The sequence below is a fragment of the Oncorhynchus nerka genome, linkage group LG12 (genome assembly GCF_034236695.1).
Source record: "Oncorhynchus nerka isolate Pitt River linkage group LG12, Oner_Uvic_2.0, whole genome shotgun sequence".
Taxonomy (NCBI): Eukaryota; Metazoa; Chordata; class Actinopteri; order Salmoniformes; family Salmonidae; genus Oncorhynchus; species Oncorhynchus nerka.
The window spans coordinates 87713215-87737342 of record NC_088407.1 but is presented as its reverse complement, the minus strand read 5'-3'; the positions used below and the strand labels follow the sequence as shown (position 1 = coordinate 87737342).

The window sequence follows — 24128 nt, the reverse complement described above, 5'->3', positions numbered from 1 at the left end:
TACAGTGCAATGTGACTCATACACGGGCTTCCCTCCCTAAAGATACATGGACTCATACAATGGCTTCCCTCCCTAAAGATGCAGTGACTCATACAATGGCTTCCCTCCCTAAAGATGCAGTGCAATGTGACTCATACAATGGCTTCCCTCCCTAAAGATGCAGTGCAATGTGACTCATACACTGGCTTCCCTCCCTAAAGATGCAGTGCAATGTGACTCATACAATGGCTTCCCTCCCTAAAGATGCAGTGCAATGTGACTCATACAATGGCTACCCTCCCTAAAGATGCAGTGCAATATGACTCATACACTGGCTTCCCTCCCTAAAGATGCAGTGCAATGTGACTCATACACTGGCTTCCCTCCCTAAAGATGCAGTGCAATGTGACTCATACACTGGCTTCCCTCCCTAAAGATGGAGTGCAATGTGACTCATACAATGGCTTCCCTCCCTAAAGATGCAGTGCAATGTGACTCATACACTGGCTTCCCTCCCTAAATGTACAGTGCAATGTGACTCAAACACGGGCTTCCCTCCCTAAATATACAGTGCAATGTGACTCAAACACGGGCTTCCCTCCCTAAAGATTTTTACACACAATACCCCATAATATCAAAGTGGAAATATGTTTTTACACATTTTTACAAATGATTTAGAAATGAAAAGCTGAAATGTCTTTAGTCTACAACGCCATAGCGAAAGCCACAAGCCTACGATATGGTAATAGGCGCTCACGTTGCCCCTAGTGGACGGTATTGAAGGCATCTGCGACAACCTGGGAATCTGGACAAACGTTGAATACTGAAGTCGATCTGGTGTGACCTGGCTGACATATCAGTATGCTTAGTTCTTAGTTCTTAGTTCTTGGGCCAGTTTTGCAGTGTCACTTGAAGGTTCCAGTCAGTTCCAACCCTCCCTCCCTCCCTCCCTCCCTCCCTCCCTCCCTCCCTCCCTCCCTCCCTCCCTCCCTCCCTCCCTCCCTCCCTCCCTCCCTCCCTCCCTCCCTCCCACTCTGTCCACCAACTCTGCCTCCTCCCTCCCTCCCTCCCTCCCAACTCTGCCTCCTCCCAACTCTGCCTCCTCCCCTCTGCCCCCCGCCCCTCTCTCCCTCCCTAGCCACCACTCCAGAGGTGCTGACGGTATTGACCATATCACTGTAATGAAAGGAAGGAAGGGTGCTGCTGGAGCAGGATGGAAACCACTCCAGATACACACACACACACACACACACACAGACACACACACACACACACACACACACACACACACACACACACACACACACACACACACACACACACACACACACACACACACACACACACAGAGAGAGAGAGACGCCAAACCAAGCGGTCTGTGAGGTAAATTGTTAATCAGCAGTTAGGCTATATTCTTTGGGAAGCACTGAAACAACAAGATTCTGGCATCTGAAAACATTATCTTCTGTGGTTGTTTGTGTGTGTGTGTGTGTGTGTGTGTGTGTGTGTGTGTGTGTGTGTCTGTGTGTGTGTTTATCCAGGCCCTGAATCAGCCTGATAGAATATTCATCACATCCACAACTACAAAATACTATACTCCTACAGAATGCTACACTCCTACAGAATACTACATTCCTACATAATACTATACTCCTACAGAATACTACACTCCTACAGAATACTATACTCCTACAGAATACTACACTCCTACAGAATACTACACTCCTACAGAATGCTACACTCCTACAGAATACTACATTCCTACAGAATGCTACACTCCTACAGAATACTATACTCCTACAGAATACTATACTCCTACAGAATGCTACACTCCTACAGAATATTACACTCCTACAGAATACTACACTCCTACAGAATACTACACTCCTACAGAATACTACACTCCTACAGAATACTACACTCCTACAGAATACTATACTCCTACAGAATACTATACTCCTACATCAAATAAACACCACATAAATCTGGCACACACTCAGGTTTGTCAATAATGTATCTGTGTGTGTGTGTGTGTGTGTGTGTGTGTGTGTGTGTGTAGATGTGGCACCCTCCACTCCCCTCCTCCAGGTTGCTAGCACCTCTCTCCCTCCCATGCAGCCCCCTGGTCTCCTGCTTGGTGATGTAACAGGGCATTAGATAATAGTACGCAGTACATCTTCAGAAAACGCCTGTCGGATCTTTCAGCAGACATTAACCAACAACCAGCTGAACTAAACAACACCAAACTTTTTGATGAGAACTAGCTTGGACTTCCTCTCCCTCCTCTTCTCTTACGTGAGAATTAAATGCCCAGAGACGGATGGATAAGAACATGGCCTGAGGCCCGAGACAGACTGTTACAATGTTAGCATAGCAGTGGTCTAGAGACAGACTGTTACAATGTTAGCATAGCAGTGGTCTATAGACAGACTGTTACCATGTTAACATGAGGAACATAGCAGTGGTCTAGAGACAGACTGTTACAATGTTAACATGAGGAACATAGCAGTGGTCTATAGACAGACTGTTACAATGTTAGAAGTGTTAGTATAGTGTCTAGGTAGAGAAGTGTTAGTGTAGTGTCTAGGTAGAGAAGTGTTAGTATTGTGTCTAGGTAGAGAAGTGTTTTAGTGTAGTGTCTAGGTAGAGAAGTGTTAGTATAGTGTCTAGGTAGAGAAGTGTTAGTGTAGTGTCTAGGTAGAGAAGTGTTAGTATAGTGTCTAGGTAGAGAAGTGTTAGTGTAGTGTCCAGGTAGAGAAGTGTTTTAGTGTAGTGTCTAGGTAGAGAAGTGTTTTAGTGTAGTGTCTAGGTAGAGAAGTGTTAGTGTAGTGTCTAGGTAGAGAAGTGTTTTAGTGTAGTGTCTAGGTAGAGAAGTGTTAGTATAGTGTCTAGGTAGAGAAGTGTTTTAGTGTAGTGTCTAGGTAGAGAAGTGTTAGTGTAGTGTCTAGGTAGAGAAGTGTTAGTATAGTGTCTAGGTAGAGAAGTGTTAGTGTAGTGTCCAGGTAGAGAAGTGTTTTAGTGTAGTGTCTAGGTAGAGAAGTGTTTTAGTGTAGTGTCTAGGTAGAGAAGTGTTAGTATAGTGTCTAGGTAGAGAAGTGTTAGTGTAGTGTCCAGGTAGAGAAGTGTTTTAGTGTAGTGTCTAGGTAGAGAAGTGTTTTAGTGTAGTGTCTAGGTAGAGAAGTGTTAGTGTAGTGTCTAGGTAGAGAAGTGTTAGTGTAGTGTCCAGGTAGAGAAGTGTTAGTATAGTGTCTAGGTAGAGAAGTGTTAGTGTAGTGTCTAGTTAGAGAAGTGTTAGTGTAGTGTCCAGGTAGAGAAGTGTTAGTATAGTGTCTAGGTAGAGAAGTGTTAGTGTAGTGTCTAGGTAGAGAAGTGTTAGTGTAGTGTCTAGGTAGAGAAGTGTTAGTATAGTGTCTAGGTAGAGAAGTGTTAGTGTAGTGTCTAGGTAGAGAAGTGTTAGTGTAGTGTCTAGGTAGAGAAGTGTTTTAGTGTAGTGTCCAGGTAGAGAAGTGTTAGTGTAGTGTCTAGGTAGAGAAGTGTTTTAGTGTAGTGTCTAGGTAGAGAAGTGTTAGTGTAGTGTCCAGGTAGAGAAGTGTTAGTGTAGTGTCTATGTAGAGAAGTGTTAGTATAGTGTCTAGGTAGAGAAGTGTTAGTGTAGTGTCTAGGTAGAGAAGTGTTAGTGTAGTGTCTAGGTAGAGAAGTGTTAGTGTAGTGTCTAGGTAGAGAAGTGTTAGTGTAGTGTCCAGGTAGAGAAGTGTTAGTGTAGTGTCTGTTTTGAGAAGTACAAGTGTCCTGTAGACAGTTGACTATATACAGTAGTCAGTAGACAGTAGTTGGTAGTCGGTAGACAAGGGTGAAGGCCTGACAGGGATGCAAAAGAGAGAGTGTGCTGAGATTCAACCAAGGTGAAAGGGAGGATGCAAGAGAGACAGAGAGAGAGAGAGACAGAGAGAGAAAGAGAGAGAGAGAGAGAGAGAGAGAAAGAAAGAGAGAGAGAGAGAGAGAGAAAGAAAGAGAGACAGTGAGAGAGAGACAGAGAGAGAGACAGAGAGAGAGAAGTATAGAAACAGTGCTATTATATCCAGGGAAAGGAGGAAGAAAGTTGAGGGGAGTCCTAGGGGATGAGAGGAGGGGAGGAAGAGAAGGAGGGGAGGAAGAGAAGGAGGAGGGGAGTCAGTACCACACCTTTCTGCAGGCTCATGTCTACCATGCGAGGCTCGGCCAGCTCCAGGAAGAAGTTCTTGTTTTTCTCATACTCCTCATCGTCTATCACTTTCACATGAAATGTTTTGCTGTGAGAATAGAGAGAGATAGAGAGAGAGAGAGGAAAAAGAGAAGAGGAGAGGAGTAGAGGAGAAAGTAGGAGAGAAGAGAAGAGAGGAGAAGAGAAGAGAGTAGAGGAGAAGAGAGGAGAGAAGAGGAGAGGAGAAGAGAGTAGAGGAGAAGAGAGTAGAGGATAGGAGAAAAGAGACAAGAGAGGAGAGGAGAAGAAAAGAGAAGAGAGGAGAGAGGAGAGGAGAAGAGAGTAGAGGAGAAGAGAGTAGAGGAGAAGAGAAGAGAGTAGAGGAGAAGAGAGGAGAGAAGAGGAGAGGAGAAGAGAGTAGAGGAGAAGAGGAGAGACAAAAAGAGAGGAGAAGAGAAGAAGAGAGTAGAGGATAGGAGAAAAGAGACAAGAGAGGAGAGGAGAAGAAAAGAGAAGAGAGGAGAGAGGAGAGGAGAAGAGAGAAGTCAACAGAAAGGGAGAAAAGGATAGAGAGAAAAATAAGGGGAGAGGCAGAGAGAAAAGAGAAGGGGAGAAAGAAGAGAGGGTTAATTAGTGACAGGGTGAGACAGGAACAGGAAATGACATGAGGAATATAACCAGCTTGGTGAAAAGGTTAGAGGTCAAAGCGCAGCTGCTGTCCATGACGACGGTCGCCAGGCCCCTCTAGGACAGCTCTGTCATTGGCTATCCATCTTGGCTCCCATGACAACCACATCTATCACACTGTAGTCTGACACATGGTGTCATTGTGGTGCTAGGCAACCATTGGACACAAAGGAGGAGATGCATTTCCTTAACCCTCAGCTGTATACAAAAATAAGTGGCGGGGTGGCATTTGTTGTTTTACAAATGCCAGACTGTAGCTTTAAGTATACCTAGAGACACACACACACACACACACACACACACACACACACACACACACACACACACACACACACACACACACACACACACACAGAGAGATCAGTAAATAGCAGCCTACTGCTCCAATACGAACAGAACTACCCTGTAATGAAGTCTCAATGTCCTCAGGAATGAGATTCTCTCTCACACACACACACACACACACACACACACACACACACGTTTTACTACTGTAAAACGCTCTGAATAAGAGCATCTGCTGAATTATTATTATTTAAAAAATGTTTAAGTAGGTTTCAGTTTTGCTTTGGGCGTTGTGGATGAGAATGGTGGAAGTTCTGCTTCTGGTTGGAAGTTCGAATCCAGCGATGTTATTTTACGTTTTTGTTATTAGCTTATCCCAAATCTTAACCCTTACCTTTACTATTCAGAGTTAATGACTAACCTTAACTATTCAGAATGAATGACTAACCTTAACTATTCAGAATTAATGACTAACCTTAACCATTCAGAGTTAATGACTAACCTTTACTATTCAGAGTTGATGACTAACCTTTACTATTCAAAGTTGATGACTAACCTTAACCATTCAGAGTTCATGACTAACCTTAACCATTCAGAGTTAATGACTAAACTTAACCATTCAGACTTAATGACTAACCTTAACCATTCAGAGTTAATGACTAAACTTAACCATTCAGACTTAATGACTAACCTTAACCATTCAGAGTTAATGACTAACCTTAACCCTAACCTTAACCATTCAGAGTTAATGACTAACCTTAACTATTCAGAGTTGATGACTAACCTTTACTATTCAGAGTTGATGACTAAACTTAACTATTCAGAGTTAATGACTAACCTTAACCATTCAGAGTTAATGACTAACCTTAACCCTAACCTTAACCATTCAGAGTTGATGACTAACCTTAACTATTCAGAGTTGATGACTAACCTTAACTATTCAGAGTTAATGACTAACCTTAACTATTCAGAGTTAATGACTAACCTTAACTATTCAGAATTAATGACTAAACTTAACCATTTAGACTTAATGACTAACCTTAACTATTCAGAGTTGATGACTAACCTTAACTATTCAGAATTAATGACTAAACTTAACCATTCAGACTTAATGACTAACCTTAACTATTCAGAGTTGATGACTAACCTTAACTATTCAGAGTTGATGACTAACCTTAACTATTCAGAGTTAATGACTAACCTTAACTATTCAGAGTTAATGACTAACCTTAACTATTCAGAGTTGATGACTAACCTTAACTATTCAGAGTTGATGACTAAACAGCTAACGACCCCCAGCGGTTTACTACCCACTGATCGTAACGACCCCCAGCGGTTTACTACCCACTGATCGTAACGACCCCCAGCGGTTTACTACCCACTGATCACAACGACCCCCAGCGGTTTACTACCCACTGATCGTAACGACCCCCAGCGGTTTACTACCCACTGATCGTAACGACCCCCAGCGGTTTACGACCCACTGATCGTAACGACCCCCAGCGGTTTACTACCCACTGATCGTAATGACCCCCAGCTGTTTACTACCCACTGATCGTAACGACCCCCAGCGGTTTACTACCCACTGATCACAACGACCCCCAGCGGTTTACTACCCACTGATCACAACGACCCCCAGCGGTTTACGACCCACTGATCGTAACGACCCCCAGCGGTTTACTACCCACTGATCGTAACGACCCCCAGCGGTTTACGACCCACTGATCGTAACGACCCCCAGCGGTTTACTACCCACTGATCGTAACGACCCCCCGCGGTTTACGACCCACTGATCACAACGACCCCCAGCGGTTTACTACCCACTGATCGTAACGACCCCCAGCGGTTTATTACCCACTGATCGTAACGACCCCCAGCGGTTTACTACCCACTGATCGTAACGACCCCCAGCGGTTTACTACCCACTGATCGTAACGACCCCAGCGGTTTACTACCCACTGATCGTAACGACCCCCAGCGGTTTACTACCCACTGATCGTAATGACCCCCAGCTGTTTACTACCCACTGATCGTAATGACCCCCAGCGGTTTACTACCCACTGATCACAACCCCCAGCGGTTTACTACCCACTGATCGTAACGACCCCCAGCGGTTTACTACCCACTGATCGTAACGACCCCCAGCGGTTTACTACCCACTGATCGTAACGACCCCAGCGGTTTACTACCCACTGATCGTAACGACCCCCAGCGGTTTACGACCACTGATCGTAACGACCCCAGCGGTTTACTACCCACTGATCGTAACGACCCCCAGCGGTTTACTACCCACTGATCGTAACGACCCCAGCGGTTTACTACCCACTGATCGTAACGACCCCCAGCCCACTGATCGTTTACTACCCACTGATCACAACGACCCCCAGCGGTTTACTACCCACTGATCGTAACGACCCCCAGCGGTTTACTACCCACTGATCGTAACGACCCCCAGCGGTTTACTACCCACTGATCGTAACGACCCCCAGCGGTTTACTACCCACTGATCGTAACAACCCCCAGCTGTTTACTACCCACTGATCGTAACGACCCCCAGCGGTTTACTACCCACTGATCACAACGACCCCCAGCGGTTTACTACCCACTGATCGTAACGACCCCCAGCGGTTTACTACCCACTGATCGTAACGACCCCCAGCGGTTTACTACCCACTGATCGTAACGACCCCCCAGCGGTTTACGACCCACTGATCGTAACGACCCCCAGCGGTTTACTACCCACTGATCGTAACGACCCCCCGCGGTTTACGACCCACTGATCACAACGACCCCCAGCGGTTTACTACCCACTGATCGTAACGACCCCCAGCGGTTTATTACCCACTGATCGTAACGACCCCCAGCGGTTTACTACCCACTGATCGTAACGACCCCCAGCGGTTTACTACCCACTGATCGTAACGACCCCCAGCGGTTTACTACCCACTGATCGTAACGACCCCCAGCGGTTTACTACCCACTGATCGTAATGACCCCCAGCTGTTTACTACCCACTGATCGTAACGACCCCCAGCGGTTTACTACCCACTGATCAAACACCCCCCCAGCGGTTTACTACCCACTGATCGTAACGACCCCAGCGGTTTACTACCCACTGATCGTAACGAACCCCCAGCGGTTTACTACCCACTGATCGTAACGACCCCCAGCGGTTTACTACCCACTGATCGTAACCCTGTATACCCCAGCGGTTTACTACCCACTGATCGTAACGACCCCCAGCGGTTTACGACCCACTGATCGTAACGACCCCCAGCGGTTTACGACCACTGATCGTAATAGACCCCCCAGCGGTTTACTACCCACTGATCGTAAATACCCTGACCCCCAGCGGTTTACTACCCACTGATCGTAGCCTCCCCCAGCGGTTTACTACCCACTGATCGTAACGACCCCCAGCGGTTTACTACCCACTGATCGTCCACGACCCCAGCGGTTTACTACCCACTGATCACAACGACCCCCAGCGGTTTACTACCCACTGATCACAACGACCCCCAGCGGTTTACTACCCACTGATCTGTAACGACCCCCAGCGGTTTACTACCCACTGATCAAACGACCCCCAGTGGTTTACTACCCACTGATCACAACAACCCCAGCGGTTTACTACCCACTGATCGTACCCATACCCTGTAACAACCCCCAGCGGTTTACTACCCACTGATCAACTGTAATACCCCCTGTATATAGCCCCCAGCTTTACTACCCACTGATCGTAACGACCCCCAGCTCTTTACTACCCACTGATCGTAACAACCCCAGCTGGCTACCCACTGATCAATAGTCGACCCCCAGCGGTTTACTACCCACTGATTGTAACGACCCCCAGTGGTTTACTACCCACTGATCGTAACGACCCTGTGGTTTATTACCCACTGATCGTAACGACCCCCAGCGGTTTACTACCCACTGATCACAACAACCCCCAGCTGGCTACCCACTGATCTGTAACTGACCCCCAGCAGTTTACTACCCACTGATCCCTGTATATAGTCTCACCCCCAGCGGTTTACTACCCACTGACTCTGTAACGACCCCCTGTTTACTACCCACTGATCTGTGCGACCCCCAGCGGTTTACTATCCACTGATCCCTGTAACGCCTCCCAGCTCTGTTTACTACCCACTGATCACAACGACCCCCAGCGGTTTACTACCCACTGATCATAATACGACCCCCAGCGGTTTTACTACCCACTGATCACAACGACCCCCAGCGGTTTACTACCCACTGATCGTAACGACCCCCAGCGGTTTACTACCCACTGATCGTAACGACCCCCAGCTGGCTACCCAGACCCCTCTCTTACTCTGCTGCTACCCTGTTATCATCTATGCATAGTCACTTTAATAACTCTACCTACATGTACATATTACCTCAATTACCTCGACACATTGACTCTGTACCGGTACCCCCTGTATATAGCCTCCACATTGACTCTGTACCGTAACACCCTGTATATAGCCTCCACATTGACTCTGTAACGGTACCCCCTGTATATAGCCTCCACATTGACTCTGTAACGGTACCCCCTGTATATAACCTCCACATTGACTCTGTACTGGTACCCCCTGTATATAGCCTCCACATTGACTCTGTAACGGTACCCCCTGTATATAACCTCCACATTGACTCTGTACCGGTACCCCCTGTATATAGCCTCCACATTGACTCTGTACCGTAACACCCTGTATAAAGCCTCCGCATTGACTCTGTACCGGTACCCCCTGTATATAGCCTCCACATTGACTCTGTACCGTAACACCCTGTATAAAGCCTCCGCATTGACTCTGTACCGGTACCCCCTGTATATAGCCTCCACATTGACTCTGTACCGGTATCCCCTGTATATAGCCTCCACATTGACTCTGTACCGTAATACCCTGTATATAGTCTCCACAATGACTCTGTACCGGTACCCCCTGTATATAGCCTCCACATTGACTCTGTACCGTAATACCCTGTATATAGTCTCCACATTGACTCAGTACTGTAATACCCTGTAATTAGCCTCCACATTGACTCAGTACTGTAATACCCTGTATATAGCCTCCACATTGACTCTGTATCATAATACCCTGTATATAGCCTCCACATTGACTCTGTACCGTAATACCCTGTATATAGCCTCCACATTGACTCTCTACTGTAATACCCTGTATATAGTCTCCACATTGACTCTGTACCGTAATACCCTGTATATAGTCTCCACATTGACTCTGTACTTAATACCCTGTATATAGTCTCCACATTGACTCAGTACTGTAATACCCTGTATATAGCCTCCACATTGACTCTCTACCGTAATACCCTGTATATAGTCTCCACATTGACTCAGTACTGTAATACCCTGTATATAGCCTCCACATTGACTCTGTACCGTAATACCCTGTATATAGCCTCCACATTGACTCTCTACCGTAATACCCTGTATATAGCCTCCACATTGACTCTCTACCGTAATACCCTGTATATAGCCTCCACATTGACTCTCTACCGTAATACCCTGTATATAGCCTCCACATTGACTCTCTACCGTAATACCCTGTATATAGCCTCCACATTGACTCTCTACCGTAATACCCTGTATATAGCCTCCACATTGACTCTCTACCGTAATACCCTGTATATAGCCTCCACATTGACTCTCTACCGTAATACCCTGTATATAGCCTCCACATTGACTCTGTACCGTAATACCCTGTATATAGCCTCCACATTGACTCTCTACCGTAATACCCTGTATATAGCCTCCACATTGACTCTGTACCGTAATACCCTGTAAATAGCCTCCACATTGACTCTCTACCGTAATACCCTGTATATAGCCTCCACATTGACTCTCTACCGTAATACCCTGTATATAGCCTCCACATTGACTCTCTACCGTAACACCCTGTATATAGCCTCCACATTGACTCTCTACCGTAATACCCTGTATATAGCCTCCACATTGACTCTCTACCGTAATACCCTGTATATAGCCTCCACATTGACTCTCTACCGTAATACCCTGTATATAGCCTCCACATTGACTCTCTACCGTAATACCCTGTATATAGCCTCCACATTGACTCTCTACCGTAACACCCTGTATATAGCCTCTCTATTGTTATTTACTGATGTTCTTTAATAATTTGTTATTCTTATCTCTTACTTTTCTGGGGGGTATTTTCTTAAAATTGCATTGTTGGTTAAGGGCTTGTAAGTAAGTATATCACTGTAAGGTCTACTACACCTGTTGTATTCGGGCGACAAATACAGTTTGATTTGATTTGATTTGATTTCAACATGACTATTTCATAACACACACAAAAAAAACATTTCATGAATAAAATAAATATAAATATAATCTAAAAATATTTGAATATTATAATATACTATATATATTATATATATATATATATTATAATATTATAATATTATATATTATTATATTATATTATATTATATTATATTATATTATAATTATAATTTATAATATTATAATATTATAATATTATAATATAATATTATATTATAATTATATTATATTATATAATTATAATATAATATAATTATAATTATATAATATATAATATAATTATTATATATTATATTATAATATTATATTATAATATATAATATACTGAACAAAAATATAAACGTAACAAGTGTTTCATGAGCCGAAATTAAAGATCCCAGAAATGCTACAGACGCAAAAAAAAATGTAATAATCTGTTTGCGCCAAATTTGTTCACATCCCTGTTTAGTGAGAATTTCTCCTTTGCCAAGAGAATCCATCCACCCTGACAGATGTGGCATTTCAAGAAGCTGATTAAACAGCATGATCATTACACAGGACCCCCATATCCGGCTTCTTCACCTGCGGGATCGTCAGAGACCAGCCACACGGAAAGCTGATGAAACTGTGGTGCAACTGTGGTTGCACAAGTGAAATACTGCTGCACAAACTGTCAGAAACCATCTCAGGAAAGCTCATCGTCTTCACCAGGATCTTGACCTGATTGCAGTTTGGCGTCATAACCGACTTCAGTGGGTAAATGCTCAGCTCTGATGGCCACTGGCACGCTGAATGAATCATGGCGTCGTGTTGGCGAGCGGTTTGCTGATGTCAACGTTGTGAACAGAGTGCCCCGTGGTGGAGGTGGGGTTATGGCATGGGCAGGCATAAGCTACAGACAAACACTATTGCATTTTATTGATGGCAATTTGAATGCACAGAGATACCGTGACGGGATCCTGAGGCCCATTGTCGTGCCATTCATCCACCACCATCACTTCATGTTTCAGCATGATAATGCAAGGCCCCAATGTCACAAGGATCTGTACACAATTCCTGGAAGCTGAAAATGTCCCAGTTCTTCCATGGCCTGTATACTCACCAGACATGTCACCCACTGAGCATGTTTGGGATGCTCTGGAGCGACATGTATAACAGCGTGTTCCAGTTCCCGCCAATATCCAGCAACTTCCCACAGCCATTGAAGAGGAGTGGGACGACATTCCACAGGCCACAATCAACAGCCTGATCAACTCTATGCGAAGGAGATGTGTTGTGCTGCATGTGGCAAATGGTGGTCACACCAGATACTGACTGGTTTTCTGATTCAACACATGAATATTTCTTATAAATAGAGGGAGTGAAGCAGTCAGTCTCTCCTCAACTCTTAGCCAAGAGAGAATGGCATGCATAGTATTTACATCAGCTCTATGGGCGGCGCACAATTGGCGTCCGGGGTAGGCTGCCATTGTAAATGAGAATTTGTTCTTAACTGACTTGCCTAGTTAAATAAAGGTTAAATCATTTTAAAAAGTATCAATCTTTCACGCATTTCTGGAACTTTGTCTGCCAGCTTTGTGCTCGGCCTCCAAATGTTATTTCAGATTTGATGTTGTGTTTCTGAACGAAGAGATCAATGCTGCCTTTGCAGAGGTTGCATTTGACTAAAAGCATACCATCCTGCATACCACTGCTGGCTTGCTTCTGAAGCTAAGCAGGGTTGGTCCTGGTCAGTCCCTGGATGGGAGACCAGATGCTGCTGGAATTGGTGTTGGAGGGCCAGTATGAGGCACTCTTTCCTCTGGTCTAAAAAAAATATCAAAATTCCCCAGGGCAGTGATTGGGGTCACCTAACAATCCCCTTTAACTATTCCCCAGGTCGTTGCTGCAAATGAGAACGTGTTCTCAGTCAACCTACCTGGCAAAATAACAGATAAATAAAAATGCTATTCCTGTTTCTCCTCGACGGGAGTTAACCTACAGGGAAAAGCTTTTTAAGCAGGGTGACAACAGCTGTCTTCCTTTTTCCTCCGGCTTTGCCATAGGCCATTGGAAAACGAGTTACCCTACAGTATGAACTCCATTTGCATGAGACATGTCCTGTGATTCCTTATCAGAGACAGGGTTGTCCTGTGATTCCTTATCAGAGACAGGTTTGTCCTGTGATTCCTTATCAGAGAGAGGTTTGTCCTGTGATTCCTTATCAGAGACAGGGTTGTCATGTGATTCCTTATCAGAGACAGGTTTGTCCTGTGATTCCTTATCAGAGAGAGGTTTGTCCTGTGATTCCTTATCAGAGACAGGGTTGTCATGTGATTCCTTATCAGAGACAGGTTTGTCCTGTGATTCCTTATCAGAGAGAGGTTTGTCCTGTGATTCCTTATCAGAGACAGGTTTGTCCTGTGATTCCTTATCAGAGAGAGGTTTGTCATGTGATTCCTTATCAGAGACAGGTTTGTTCTATGATTCCTTATCAGAGAGAGGTTTGTCATGTGATTCCTTATCAGAGACAGGTTTATTCTGTGATAGTGATTCCTTATCAGAGACAGGTTTGTTCTATGATTCCTTATCAGAGACAGGTTTGTTCTGTGATTCCTTATCAGAGACAGGTTTGTCATGTGATTCCTTATCAGAGACAGGTTTGTCATGTGATTCCTTATCAGAGACAGGTTTGTTCTACATGCTATGTGGATTTTAAAAAATACATTCTCTTTGCATCTGCAGCGTAAAGCGGCAGAGCTAGAGCTCTGTTTGTCAGACCAGGAGACATACTGGAAATTGGTCTTCTCACAAAAATGTCTGTAGAGTTCCAAAACGCTTTTCCCTACAAACAAATATCTATGGAAAGATGAGACTCTCACAAACATTCTCTATAGTTTATTCTACTACTTGAGCCATACCTCTCTCCAGCTTGGAATCGAACCAGGGTCTGCAGTGACACCCTTAGCATTGAGATGCAGTGCCTCAGACTTCTGCGCCACTTAGAAGCTCAATTAGCTACAAGATGTTGGAGACAACGATGCTGATTTCTACTTCAAAATATAAATCCACAAGCGTTCTACAGTATAATTGCACTATTACTTTGTGTATCTTACTGTCTGAAAACAGCTAGTTTGTCTATTCTTAGCAAGCTAAAAATAAATAGTTTTAGCTGCTAATGCTAATCACTAGTTAGCTGGCAAGCTAGCTAATACATGCACTAAGAATCAGAGCAAACATAGCTAGCTAATAAAGCCTGATACCAGTGATGGTGTAGGCCTAAATCAGCATGTTATTGGTGCAACAGTATCTTCTAAAGCATGAATATGTTAGCTAGCTTAGAGAAGAGAACACATTTAATGTAGCACAAGATTATAGGGTTCCTTAGGAAACACTGACCAACACTTTGGTTCCTAACATGTCACAATAACTCCTCCTTACTACCCACTATTATATTATACCTAGTCATTATATGTCCATGATTCTAACAGTTCACCCAAGTGTTTTGATATAAATAGCAAGTCAAATTGCATTTGCAATATTTGGTTAAAAGTAAGGCCTTGCTTTTTTTGGACCACATGGTGCAGCCCTACGTGGCAGTGTGGAAATGATCTCAAACGAAGAAATGCAGACATTTTTTAAATTTGTGAAAATAATTTTGGGGTTGAAGTTTGATTGAGCAGTATAAAACAAAAGGACAAAGTCTAATTGAAATCACCTAAATATCACTCGTAAAGCAAATGTAGAACTTTTATTATTAAAAAAAAAACATCAAATAGCATCAACATTAAAATAAAATAAAGTTTATTGTGATATGATATTTTCGACATTTCGCCCAGCTCTAATAGAGATGAACTGATTCTACTGATTCTCTCTTTGTACAGCTACTACTGGCTTCAGTGTTGATCACGTATTTCTCAGTCCCAGTTTGAATCTAGATTCCCTTGGTCTACAGTAGAACAACTGATTCTCTCTTTGTACAGCTACTACTGGCTTCAGTGTTTATCACGTATTTCTCAGTCCCAGTTTGAATCTAGATTCCCTTGATCTACAGTAGAACAACTGATTCTCTCTTTGTACAGCTACTACTGGCTTCAGTGTTTATCACGTATTTCTCAGTCCCAGTTTGAATCTAGATTCCCTTGATCTACAGTAGAACAACTGATTCTCTCTTTGTACAGCTACTACTGGCTTCAGTGTTTATCACGTATTTCTCAGTCCCAGTTTGAATCTAGATTCCCTTGGTCTACAGTAGAACAACTTTCTCATCAATGCAGCTTCAGCTCCCACCAGCCTGGGCAGTTGTCCTTCATGGTTCTTTAGAAGAGAGAGAGAGAGAGTCACAGAGTACACCACTAAAAGGCTGTCTGGTCTGGTGTATTCCAGTAGGACATCTAAACTACTCAGCCAAGTAGAAGGAACATGCAAAAGGGCATGATGAAGATCAGAGCTGGGTTCAAATACTATTTAAAATCATTTTAAAATACTTTATATCGGCTTGATTAATCTGTGTGTGTGTATGGGCAATAGAATAGTCCCAAAACTGCAAACCCCATTCTTCTGGCACTACATGCAGGCTAGAGAAAACCTTGAAATTGTTTGAAAGATTTCAAATAGTAATTGAACCCAGTGGAGGCTGCTGAGGGGAGGACGGCTCATAATAATGGCTGGAACGAAGCGAATGGAATGGTATCAAACACATGGAAACCATGTGTTTCGTGTATTTGATACCATTCAACATATTCCGCTAGAACTATTGCCACGACCACGTCTTCCCCAATTTAGGTGCTACCAACCTCCTGTGATTGAACTCAAGTTCACTCATAAAGCCCCATTGAAATCACCTAAATATCACTCATATTTATTTTACCTTTATTTAACCAGGCAAGTCAGTTAAGAACAAATTCTTATTTTTAATGACGGCCTAGGAACAGCAGGTTAACTGCCTGTTCAGGGGCAGAACGACAGATTTGTACCTTGTCAGCTCGGGGGTTTGAACTTGCAACCTTCCGATTATTAATCCAATGCTCTAACCACTAGGCTACCCTGCCACCCCATTGAAGTCACCTATATGTCACTCATAAAGCCCCATTGAAATCACCTAAGTATCACTCATGGCTCCATTGAAATCCCATTAAATATCACTCATAAAGCCCCATTGAAGTCACCTAAATATCACTCATAAAGCCCCATTGAAGTCACCTAAATATCACTCATAAAGCCCCATTGAAGTCACCTAAATATCACTCATAAAGCCCCATTGAAGTCACCTAAATATCACTAATAAAGCCCCATTGAAGTCACCTAAATATCACTCATAAAGCCCCATTGAAGTCACCTAAATATCACTCATAAAGCCCCATTGAAGTCACCTAAATATCACTCATAGCTCCATTGAAATCCCATTAAATATCACTCATAAAGCCCCATTGAAGTCACCTAAATATCACTCATATTCAGACAGAGCAAGGAGATTCCAACCCAGTAGGAGAGGATCATGTTTTGGGGGTATCTCAGAGTGTTCCTGCGATTCTCACGTAGGAACTTCGTTGGGAGGAAGAATGTTTGACATGCTTTTTTAAAACTTTTGTATGTATGTATTTCTTTTATCCTGATGAAAGTGTCAATTTTATTTTAGACCTCTACATGCCTCCTGTAAAACAGACAACATCTTGGTATCATTATACTGTAAAACCCTACGATCTGTGATCCGTACATGATACTACAGAAAACATCTTGGTATCATTATACTGTAAAACCCTGTGATCCGTAACATGATACTACAGAAAACATCTTGGTATCATTATACTGTAAAACCCTGTGATCTGGGATCCGTACATGATACTACAGACAACATCTTGGTATCATTATACTGTAAAACCATGTGATCTGGGATCCGTAACAAGATACTACAGACAACATCTTGGTATCATTATACTGTAAAACCCTGTGATCCGTAACATGATACTACAGAAAACATCTTGGTATCATTATACTGTAAAACCCTACGATCTGGGATCCGTAACAAGATACTACAGACAACATCTTGGTATCATTATACTGTAAAACCCTGTGATCTGGGATCCGTACATGATACTACAGACAACATCTTGGTATCATTATACTGTAAAACCCTGTGATCTGGGATCCGTAACAAGATACTACAGACAACATCTTGGTATCATTATACTGTAAAACCCTGTGATCCGTAACATGATACTACAGAAAACATCTTGGTATCATTATACTGTAAAACCCTGTGATCTGTGATCCGTAACGTGATACAGAAAACATCTTGGTATCATTATACTGTAAAACCCTGTGATCTGGGATCCGTAACAAGATACTACAGACAACATCTTGGTATCATTATACTGTAAAACCCTGTGATCTGGGATCCGTACATGATACTACAGAAAACATCTTGGTATCATTATACTGTAAAACCCTGTGATCCGTAACATGATACTACAGAAAACATCTTGGTATCATTATACTGTAAAACCCTGTGATCCGTAACATGATACTACAGAAAACATCTTGGTATCATTATACTGTAAAACCCTGTGATCTGGGATCCGTACATGATACTACAGACAACATCTTGGTATCATTATACTGTAAAACCCTGTGATCCGTAACATGATACTACAGACAACATCTTGGTATCATTATACTGTAAAACCCTGTGATCCGTAACATGATACTACAGAAAACATCTTGGTATCATTATACTGTAAAACCCTATGATCTGTGATCCGTACATGATACTACAGACAACATCTTGGTATCATTATACTGTAAAACCCTGTGATCTGTGATCCGTAACGTGATACAGAAAACATCTTGGTATCATTATACTGTAAAACCCTGTGATCTGGGATCCGTAACAAGATACTACAGACAACATCTTGGTATCATTATACTGTAAAACCCTACGATCTGGGATCCGTACATGATACTACAGACAACATCTTGGGATCATTACCCTCCTTATAGTGTGTTCTAAAATACGGAGATTCTGAAGTACAAAATTATTCACATTAATTTATTCAACATTAAAAATATTAATATAAATATCTCAAAATTACCCTTTTTTAAAAAATGTATTTAATTTTTCAGACACATTGGTTGTAACTATGTACTTTTTAAACACATCACATTTCCAGAGCTCTCTGGTACTTTTACTGATATGACCCATTTTATACATAGAAATAGACATCGTAACTTATTAATGCGCAGGTAGCCTAGTGGTTATAGCTGTTGGGCCAATAACCAAAAGGTTGCTGTATCAAATCCCTGAACCGACAAGGTAAAAAATCTGTTGTCCTACCCCTGAACAAAGCAGTTTAACTCTCTGTTCCCAGGTCTTCATCGTAAATAAAAAATTATTCTTAACTGACTTGCGTAGTTAAATAAAGATAAAATAACATTTACATTTACATTTAAGTCATTTAGCAGACGCTCTTATCCAGAGCGACTTACAAATTGGTGCATTCACCTTATGACCTCCAGTGGAACAGTAGTGCATCTAAATCTTTTCAGGGGAGGGGGTGAGAGGGATTACTTTATCCTATCCTAGGTATTCCTTAAAGAGGTGGGGTTTCAGGTGTCTCCGGAAGGTGGTGATTGACTCCGCTGTCCTGGCGTCGTGAGGGAGTTTGTTCCACCATTGGGGGGCCAGAGCAGCGAACAGTTTTGACTGGGCTGAGCGGGAACTGTACTTCCTCAGTGGTAGGGAGGCGAGCAGGCCAGAGGTGGATGAACGCAGTGCCCTTGTTTGGGTGTAGGGCCTGATCAGAGCCTGGAGGTACTGAGGTGCCGTTCCCCTCACAGCTCCGTAGGCAAGCACCATGGTCTTGTAGCGGATGCGAGCTTCAACTGGAAGCCAGTGGAGGGAGCGGAGGAGCGGGGTGACGTGAGAGAACTTGGGAAGGTTGAACACCAGACGGGCTGCTTGCGTTCTGGATGAGTTGTAGGGGTTTAATGGCACAGGCAGGGAGCCCAGCCAACAGCGAGTTGCAGTAATCCAGACGGGAGATGACAAGTGCCTGGATTAGGACCTGCGCCGCTTCCTGTGTGAGGCAGGGTCGTTCTGCGGATGTTGTAGAGCATGAACCTACAGGAACGGGCCACCGCCTTGATGTTAGTTGAGAACGACAGGGTGTTGTCCAGGATCACGCCAAGGTTCTTAGCGCTCTGGGAGGAGGACACAATGGAGTTGTCAACCGTGATGGCGAGATCATTGAACGGGCAGTCCTTCCCCGGGAGGAAGAGCAGCTCCGTCTTGCCGAGGTTCAGCTTGAGGTGGTGATCCGTCATCCACACGGATATGTCTGCCAGACATGCAGAGATGCGATTCGCCACCTGGTCATCAGAAGGGGGAAGGAGAAGATTAATTGTGTGTCGTCTGCATAGCAATGATAGGAGAGACCATGTGAGGTTATGACAGAGCCAAGTGACTTGGTGTATAGCGAGAATAGGAGAGGGCCTAGAACAGAGCCCTGGGGGACACCAGTGGTGAGAGCACGTGGTGTGGAGACGGATTCTCGCCACGCCACCTGGTAGGAGCGACCTGTCAGGTAGGACGCCTCCAGCGTGGGCCGCGCCGGAGATGCCCAACTCGGAGAGGGTGGAGAGGAGGATCTGATGGTTCACAGTATCGAAGGCAGCCGATAGGTCTAGAAGGATGAGAGCAGAGGAGAGAGAGTTAGCTTTAGCAGTGCGGAGCGCCTCCGTGATACAGAGAAGAGCAGTCTCAGTTGAATGACTAGTCTTGAAACCTGACTGATTTGGATCAAGAAGGTCATTCTGAGAGAGATAGCAGAGCTGGCCAAGGACGGCACGTTCAAGAGTTTTGGAGAGAAAAGAAAGAAGGGATACTGGTCTGTAGTTGTTGACATCGGAGGGATCGAGTGTAGGTTTTTTCAGAAGGGGTGCAACTCTCGCTCTCTTGAAGACGGAAGGGACGTAGCCATCAGGGGATGAGTTGATGAGCGAGGTGAGGTAAGGGAGGAGGTCTCCGGAAATGGTCTGGAGAAGAGAGGAGGGGATAGGGTCAAGCGGGCAGGTTGTAGGGGCGGCCGGCCGTCACAAGACGCGAGATTTCATCTGGAGAGAGAGGGGAGAAAGAGGTCAGAGCACAGGGTAGGGCAGTGTGAGCAGAACCAGCGGTGTCGTTTGACTTAGCAAACGAGGATCGGATGTCGTCGACCTTCTTTTCAAAATGGTTGACGAAGTCATCTGCAGAGAGGAGGAGGGGGGAGGGGAGGAGGATTCAGGAGGGAGGAGAAGGTTGCAAAGAGCTTCCTAGGGTTAGAGGCAGATGCTTGGAATTTAGAGTGGTAGAAAGTGGCTTTAGCAGCAGAGAGAGAAGAGGAAAATGTAGAGAGGAGGGAGAAAGGATGTCAGGTCCGCAGGGAGGCGAGTTTTCCTCCATTTCCGCTCGGCTGCCCGGAGCCCTGTTCTGTGAGCTCGCAATGAGTCTTCGAGCCACGGAGCGGGAGGGGAGGACCGAGCCGGCCTGGAGGATAGGGGACATAGAGAGTCAAAGGATGCAGAAAGGGAGGAGAGGAGGGTTGAGGAGGCAGAATCAGGAGATAGGCTGGAGAAGGTTTGAGCAGAGGGAAGAGATGATAGGATGGAAGAGGAGAGAGTAGCGGGGAGAGAGAGCGAAAGGTTGGGACGGCGCGATACCATCCGAGTAGGGGCAGTGTGGGAAGTGTTGGATGAGAGCGAGAGGGAAAAGGATACAAGGTAGTGGTCGGAGACTTGGAGGGGAGTTGCAACGAGGTTAGTGGAAGAACAGCATCTAGTAAAGATGAGGTCTGAGCCAAAGTAGGGGGAAGGTGAGAGGGTGAGGTCAAAAGAGGAGAGGAGTGGAAAGAAGGAGGCAGAGAGGAATGAGTCAAAGGTAGGCGTGGGGAGGTTAAAGTCGCCCAGAACTGTGAGAGGTGAGCCGTCCTCAGGAAAGGAGCTTATCAAGGCATCAAGCTCATTGATGAACTCTCCGAGGGAACCTGGAGGGCGATAAATGATAAGGATGTTAAGCTTGAAAGGGCTGGTAACTGTGACAGCATGGAATTCAAAGGAGGCGATAGACAGATGGGTAAGGGGAGAAAGAGAGAATGACCACTTGGGAGAGATGAGGATCCCGGTGCCACCACCCCGCTGACCAGAAGCTCTCGGGTGTGCGAGAACACGTGGGCAGACGAAGAGAGAGCAGTAGGAGTAGCAGTGTTGTCTGTGGTGATCCATGTTTCCGTCAGTGCCAAGAAGTCAGGGACTGGAGGGAGACATAGGCGGAGATGAACTCTGCCTTGTTGGCCGCAGATCGGCAGTTCCAGAGGCTACCGGAGACCTGGAACTCCACGTGGGTCGTGCGCGCTGGGACCACCAGATTAGGTGGCAGCGGCCACGCGGTGTGGAGCGTTTGTATGGTCTGTGCAGAGAGGAGAGAACAGGGATAGACAGACACATAGTTGACAGGCTACACAAGAGGCTACGCTAATGCAAAGGAGATTGGAATGACAAGTGGACTACACGTCACGAGTGTTCAGAGAGTTAAGCTTACGTAGCAAGAATCTTATTGACTAAAATGATTAAAATGGTACAGTACTGCTGAAGTAGGCTAGCTGGCAGAGGCTGCGTTGTTGACTAAGTAGGCATTGGCTGCGTTGTTGACACTACACTAATCAAGTCGTTCCGAGTGTAATAGTTTCTACTGTGCTGCTATTCGGGGCCAGCTGGCTAGCCAGCAGTGTTGATTACGTTACGATGCTGTGAACGACAATAGCTGGCTAACTAACCTAGGAAATCGCTCTAGGCTACACAATTATCTTTGATACAAAGACGGCTGTGTAGCTAGCTATGTAGCTAGCTACGATCAAACAAATCAAGCCGTTGTACTGTAATGAAATGAAATGAAAATGTGATACTACCTGTGGAGCGAAGCGAAATGCGACCGGATTGTTGAGTGCAGAAGTTCTGTTCGGTAGACGTTGGCTAGCTGTTGGCAAGCTAGCAGAGTCTCCTATGTTAAGGACGACATAAAACTACACACTCTAAACTACACAATTATCTTGGGTTTAACTATGTAGCTAGCTTCACTAATCAAGTCGTTCAGTTGAGTGTAATAGTTGTGCTGCTAATCGGTAGATAGCTAACGGTGGATTAGCTTGGCTAGCTGCAGGGCAGTGTAGACTGCGTTAGGACGACGAAATACGATAATTACGCAATTATCTATGATACAAAGACGGCTGTGTAGCTAGCTAAGAAGAAATTGATAAGATTAGACAAATCAAACCGTTGTACTATAATGAAATGTAATGAAATGTAATACTACCTGCGGACCGAGTGCAGATGCGACCGCTCGCTCCAACCCGGAAGTGGGATAAATCATGAAAGGTTCACAGATCATAGGGTTTCACAGGAAGCATGTCTAGAATAGACATTTTAACCATGATTTTCCACCCAAAATAGGTTTGTGATACAAATATATCGTAAATGGCGCAGACGTGTTTGTCGTTGTCCCATGTAAATTTTGTCTTTTTTTGTATGTATTTCAATCTCTTTTTCCATTTTAAAATTAAATATACATTCCGGCAACAAGCCTCACCCAATGTAATACGGATCTGCTATTTTTTAGAACTTATAGCCAGAACCTCCATCAGAAGTTAGGCATCAGATGCTAACAGGCTAATTAGCTACTAGCTATTTAGTCAGAACCTCCATCAGAAGCTAGGCATCAGATGCTAACCAGCTAATTAGCTACTAGCTATTTAGTCATTGCTAGCGGCCTTTACCTCTAGCTCAGACACCAGCCGCTTTTACCCTGGATAATACCCGCCAGTCTGCACAGTGCGATGTCAACCCTGAGAATATCGGACTGCTTTTCTCCACCATTACTCCAGATTACTCCATTGCTGGACCATTACCGAGTGGCCCAGCCCCGAAGCTAGCCTTTGAGTCAGGCCCATCTCCCGGCCTGCTCAGTGGACCCTATGATCACTCGCCTACACAGCTGATGCCTCCCGGACTCTTCACTAACACGACTAGAAGCCACTACATCGCCGGATTCCTGCCGTAAGCTCTGGACCTTTGCATTGGATCATCGCTGCTAGCTAGCTGCTACCTAGTGGCTAATTCCCTTGTCCCGAAGCTAGCACCAGTTAGCTTCGAGCCAGGCGCATCTCCCAGCTAGCAAACGAAATTACTACAGCTACAGCTCTTTTACCAATTGGCCTGGACCTTTTGTCGACATGGAGCCACGCCGATCCATCCCGACTGGTCTGCCGACGTGATTCTGTCCGATGTGCCCTCAACCGGACTTTACCCGGATGTCGGAGCAGGCGTTTCTGCTAGCCCCGGCCTGCTAACTTTAAACGCTGTGTCCCCAGCTTGCTAGGTAGTAGATGTCGGTGAAGGCGTTTCTGCTAGCCCCGGCCTGCTAACTTTAAACGCTGTGTCCCCAGCTTGCTAGGTAGTAGATGTCGGTGAAGGCGTTTCTGATAGCCCCGGCCTGCTAACTTTAAACGCTGTGTCCCCAGCTTGCTAGGTAGTAGATGTCGGTGAAGGCGTTTCTGCTAGCCCCGGCCTGCTAACTTAAAAAAAAAAAAATGTAACCTTCATTTAACTAGGCAAGTCAGTTATTAACAAATTCTTATTTTCAATGACGGCCTAGGAACAGTGGGTTAACTGCCTGTTCAGGAG

The 24128-nt window shown here is 44.7% G+C and overlaps 1 protein-coding gene across 2 annotated transcripts in view; it reads right to left on the bottom strand.

The window, feature by feature from the left end:
* The window catches only part of LOC115125510 (sodium/calcium exchanger 3-like), a 189970-nt gene that overhangs the window by 49770 nt on the left and 116072 nt on the right, over nucleotides 1-24128 (bottom strand). For both annotated transcript variants that reach the window (XM_065025925.1, XM_065025926.1), the window contains exon 3: nucleotides 4162-4268. In XM_065025925.1, coding sequence (XP_064881997.1) covers nucleotides 4162-4268 — 107 coding nt within the window. The remainder of the gene's footprint in view (nucleotides 1-4161; nucleotides 4269-24128) is intronic.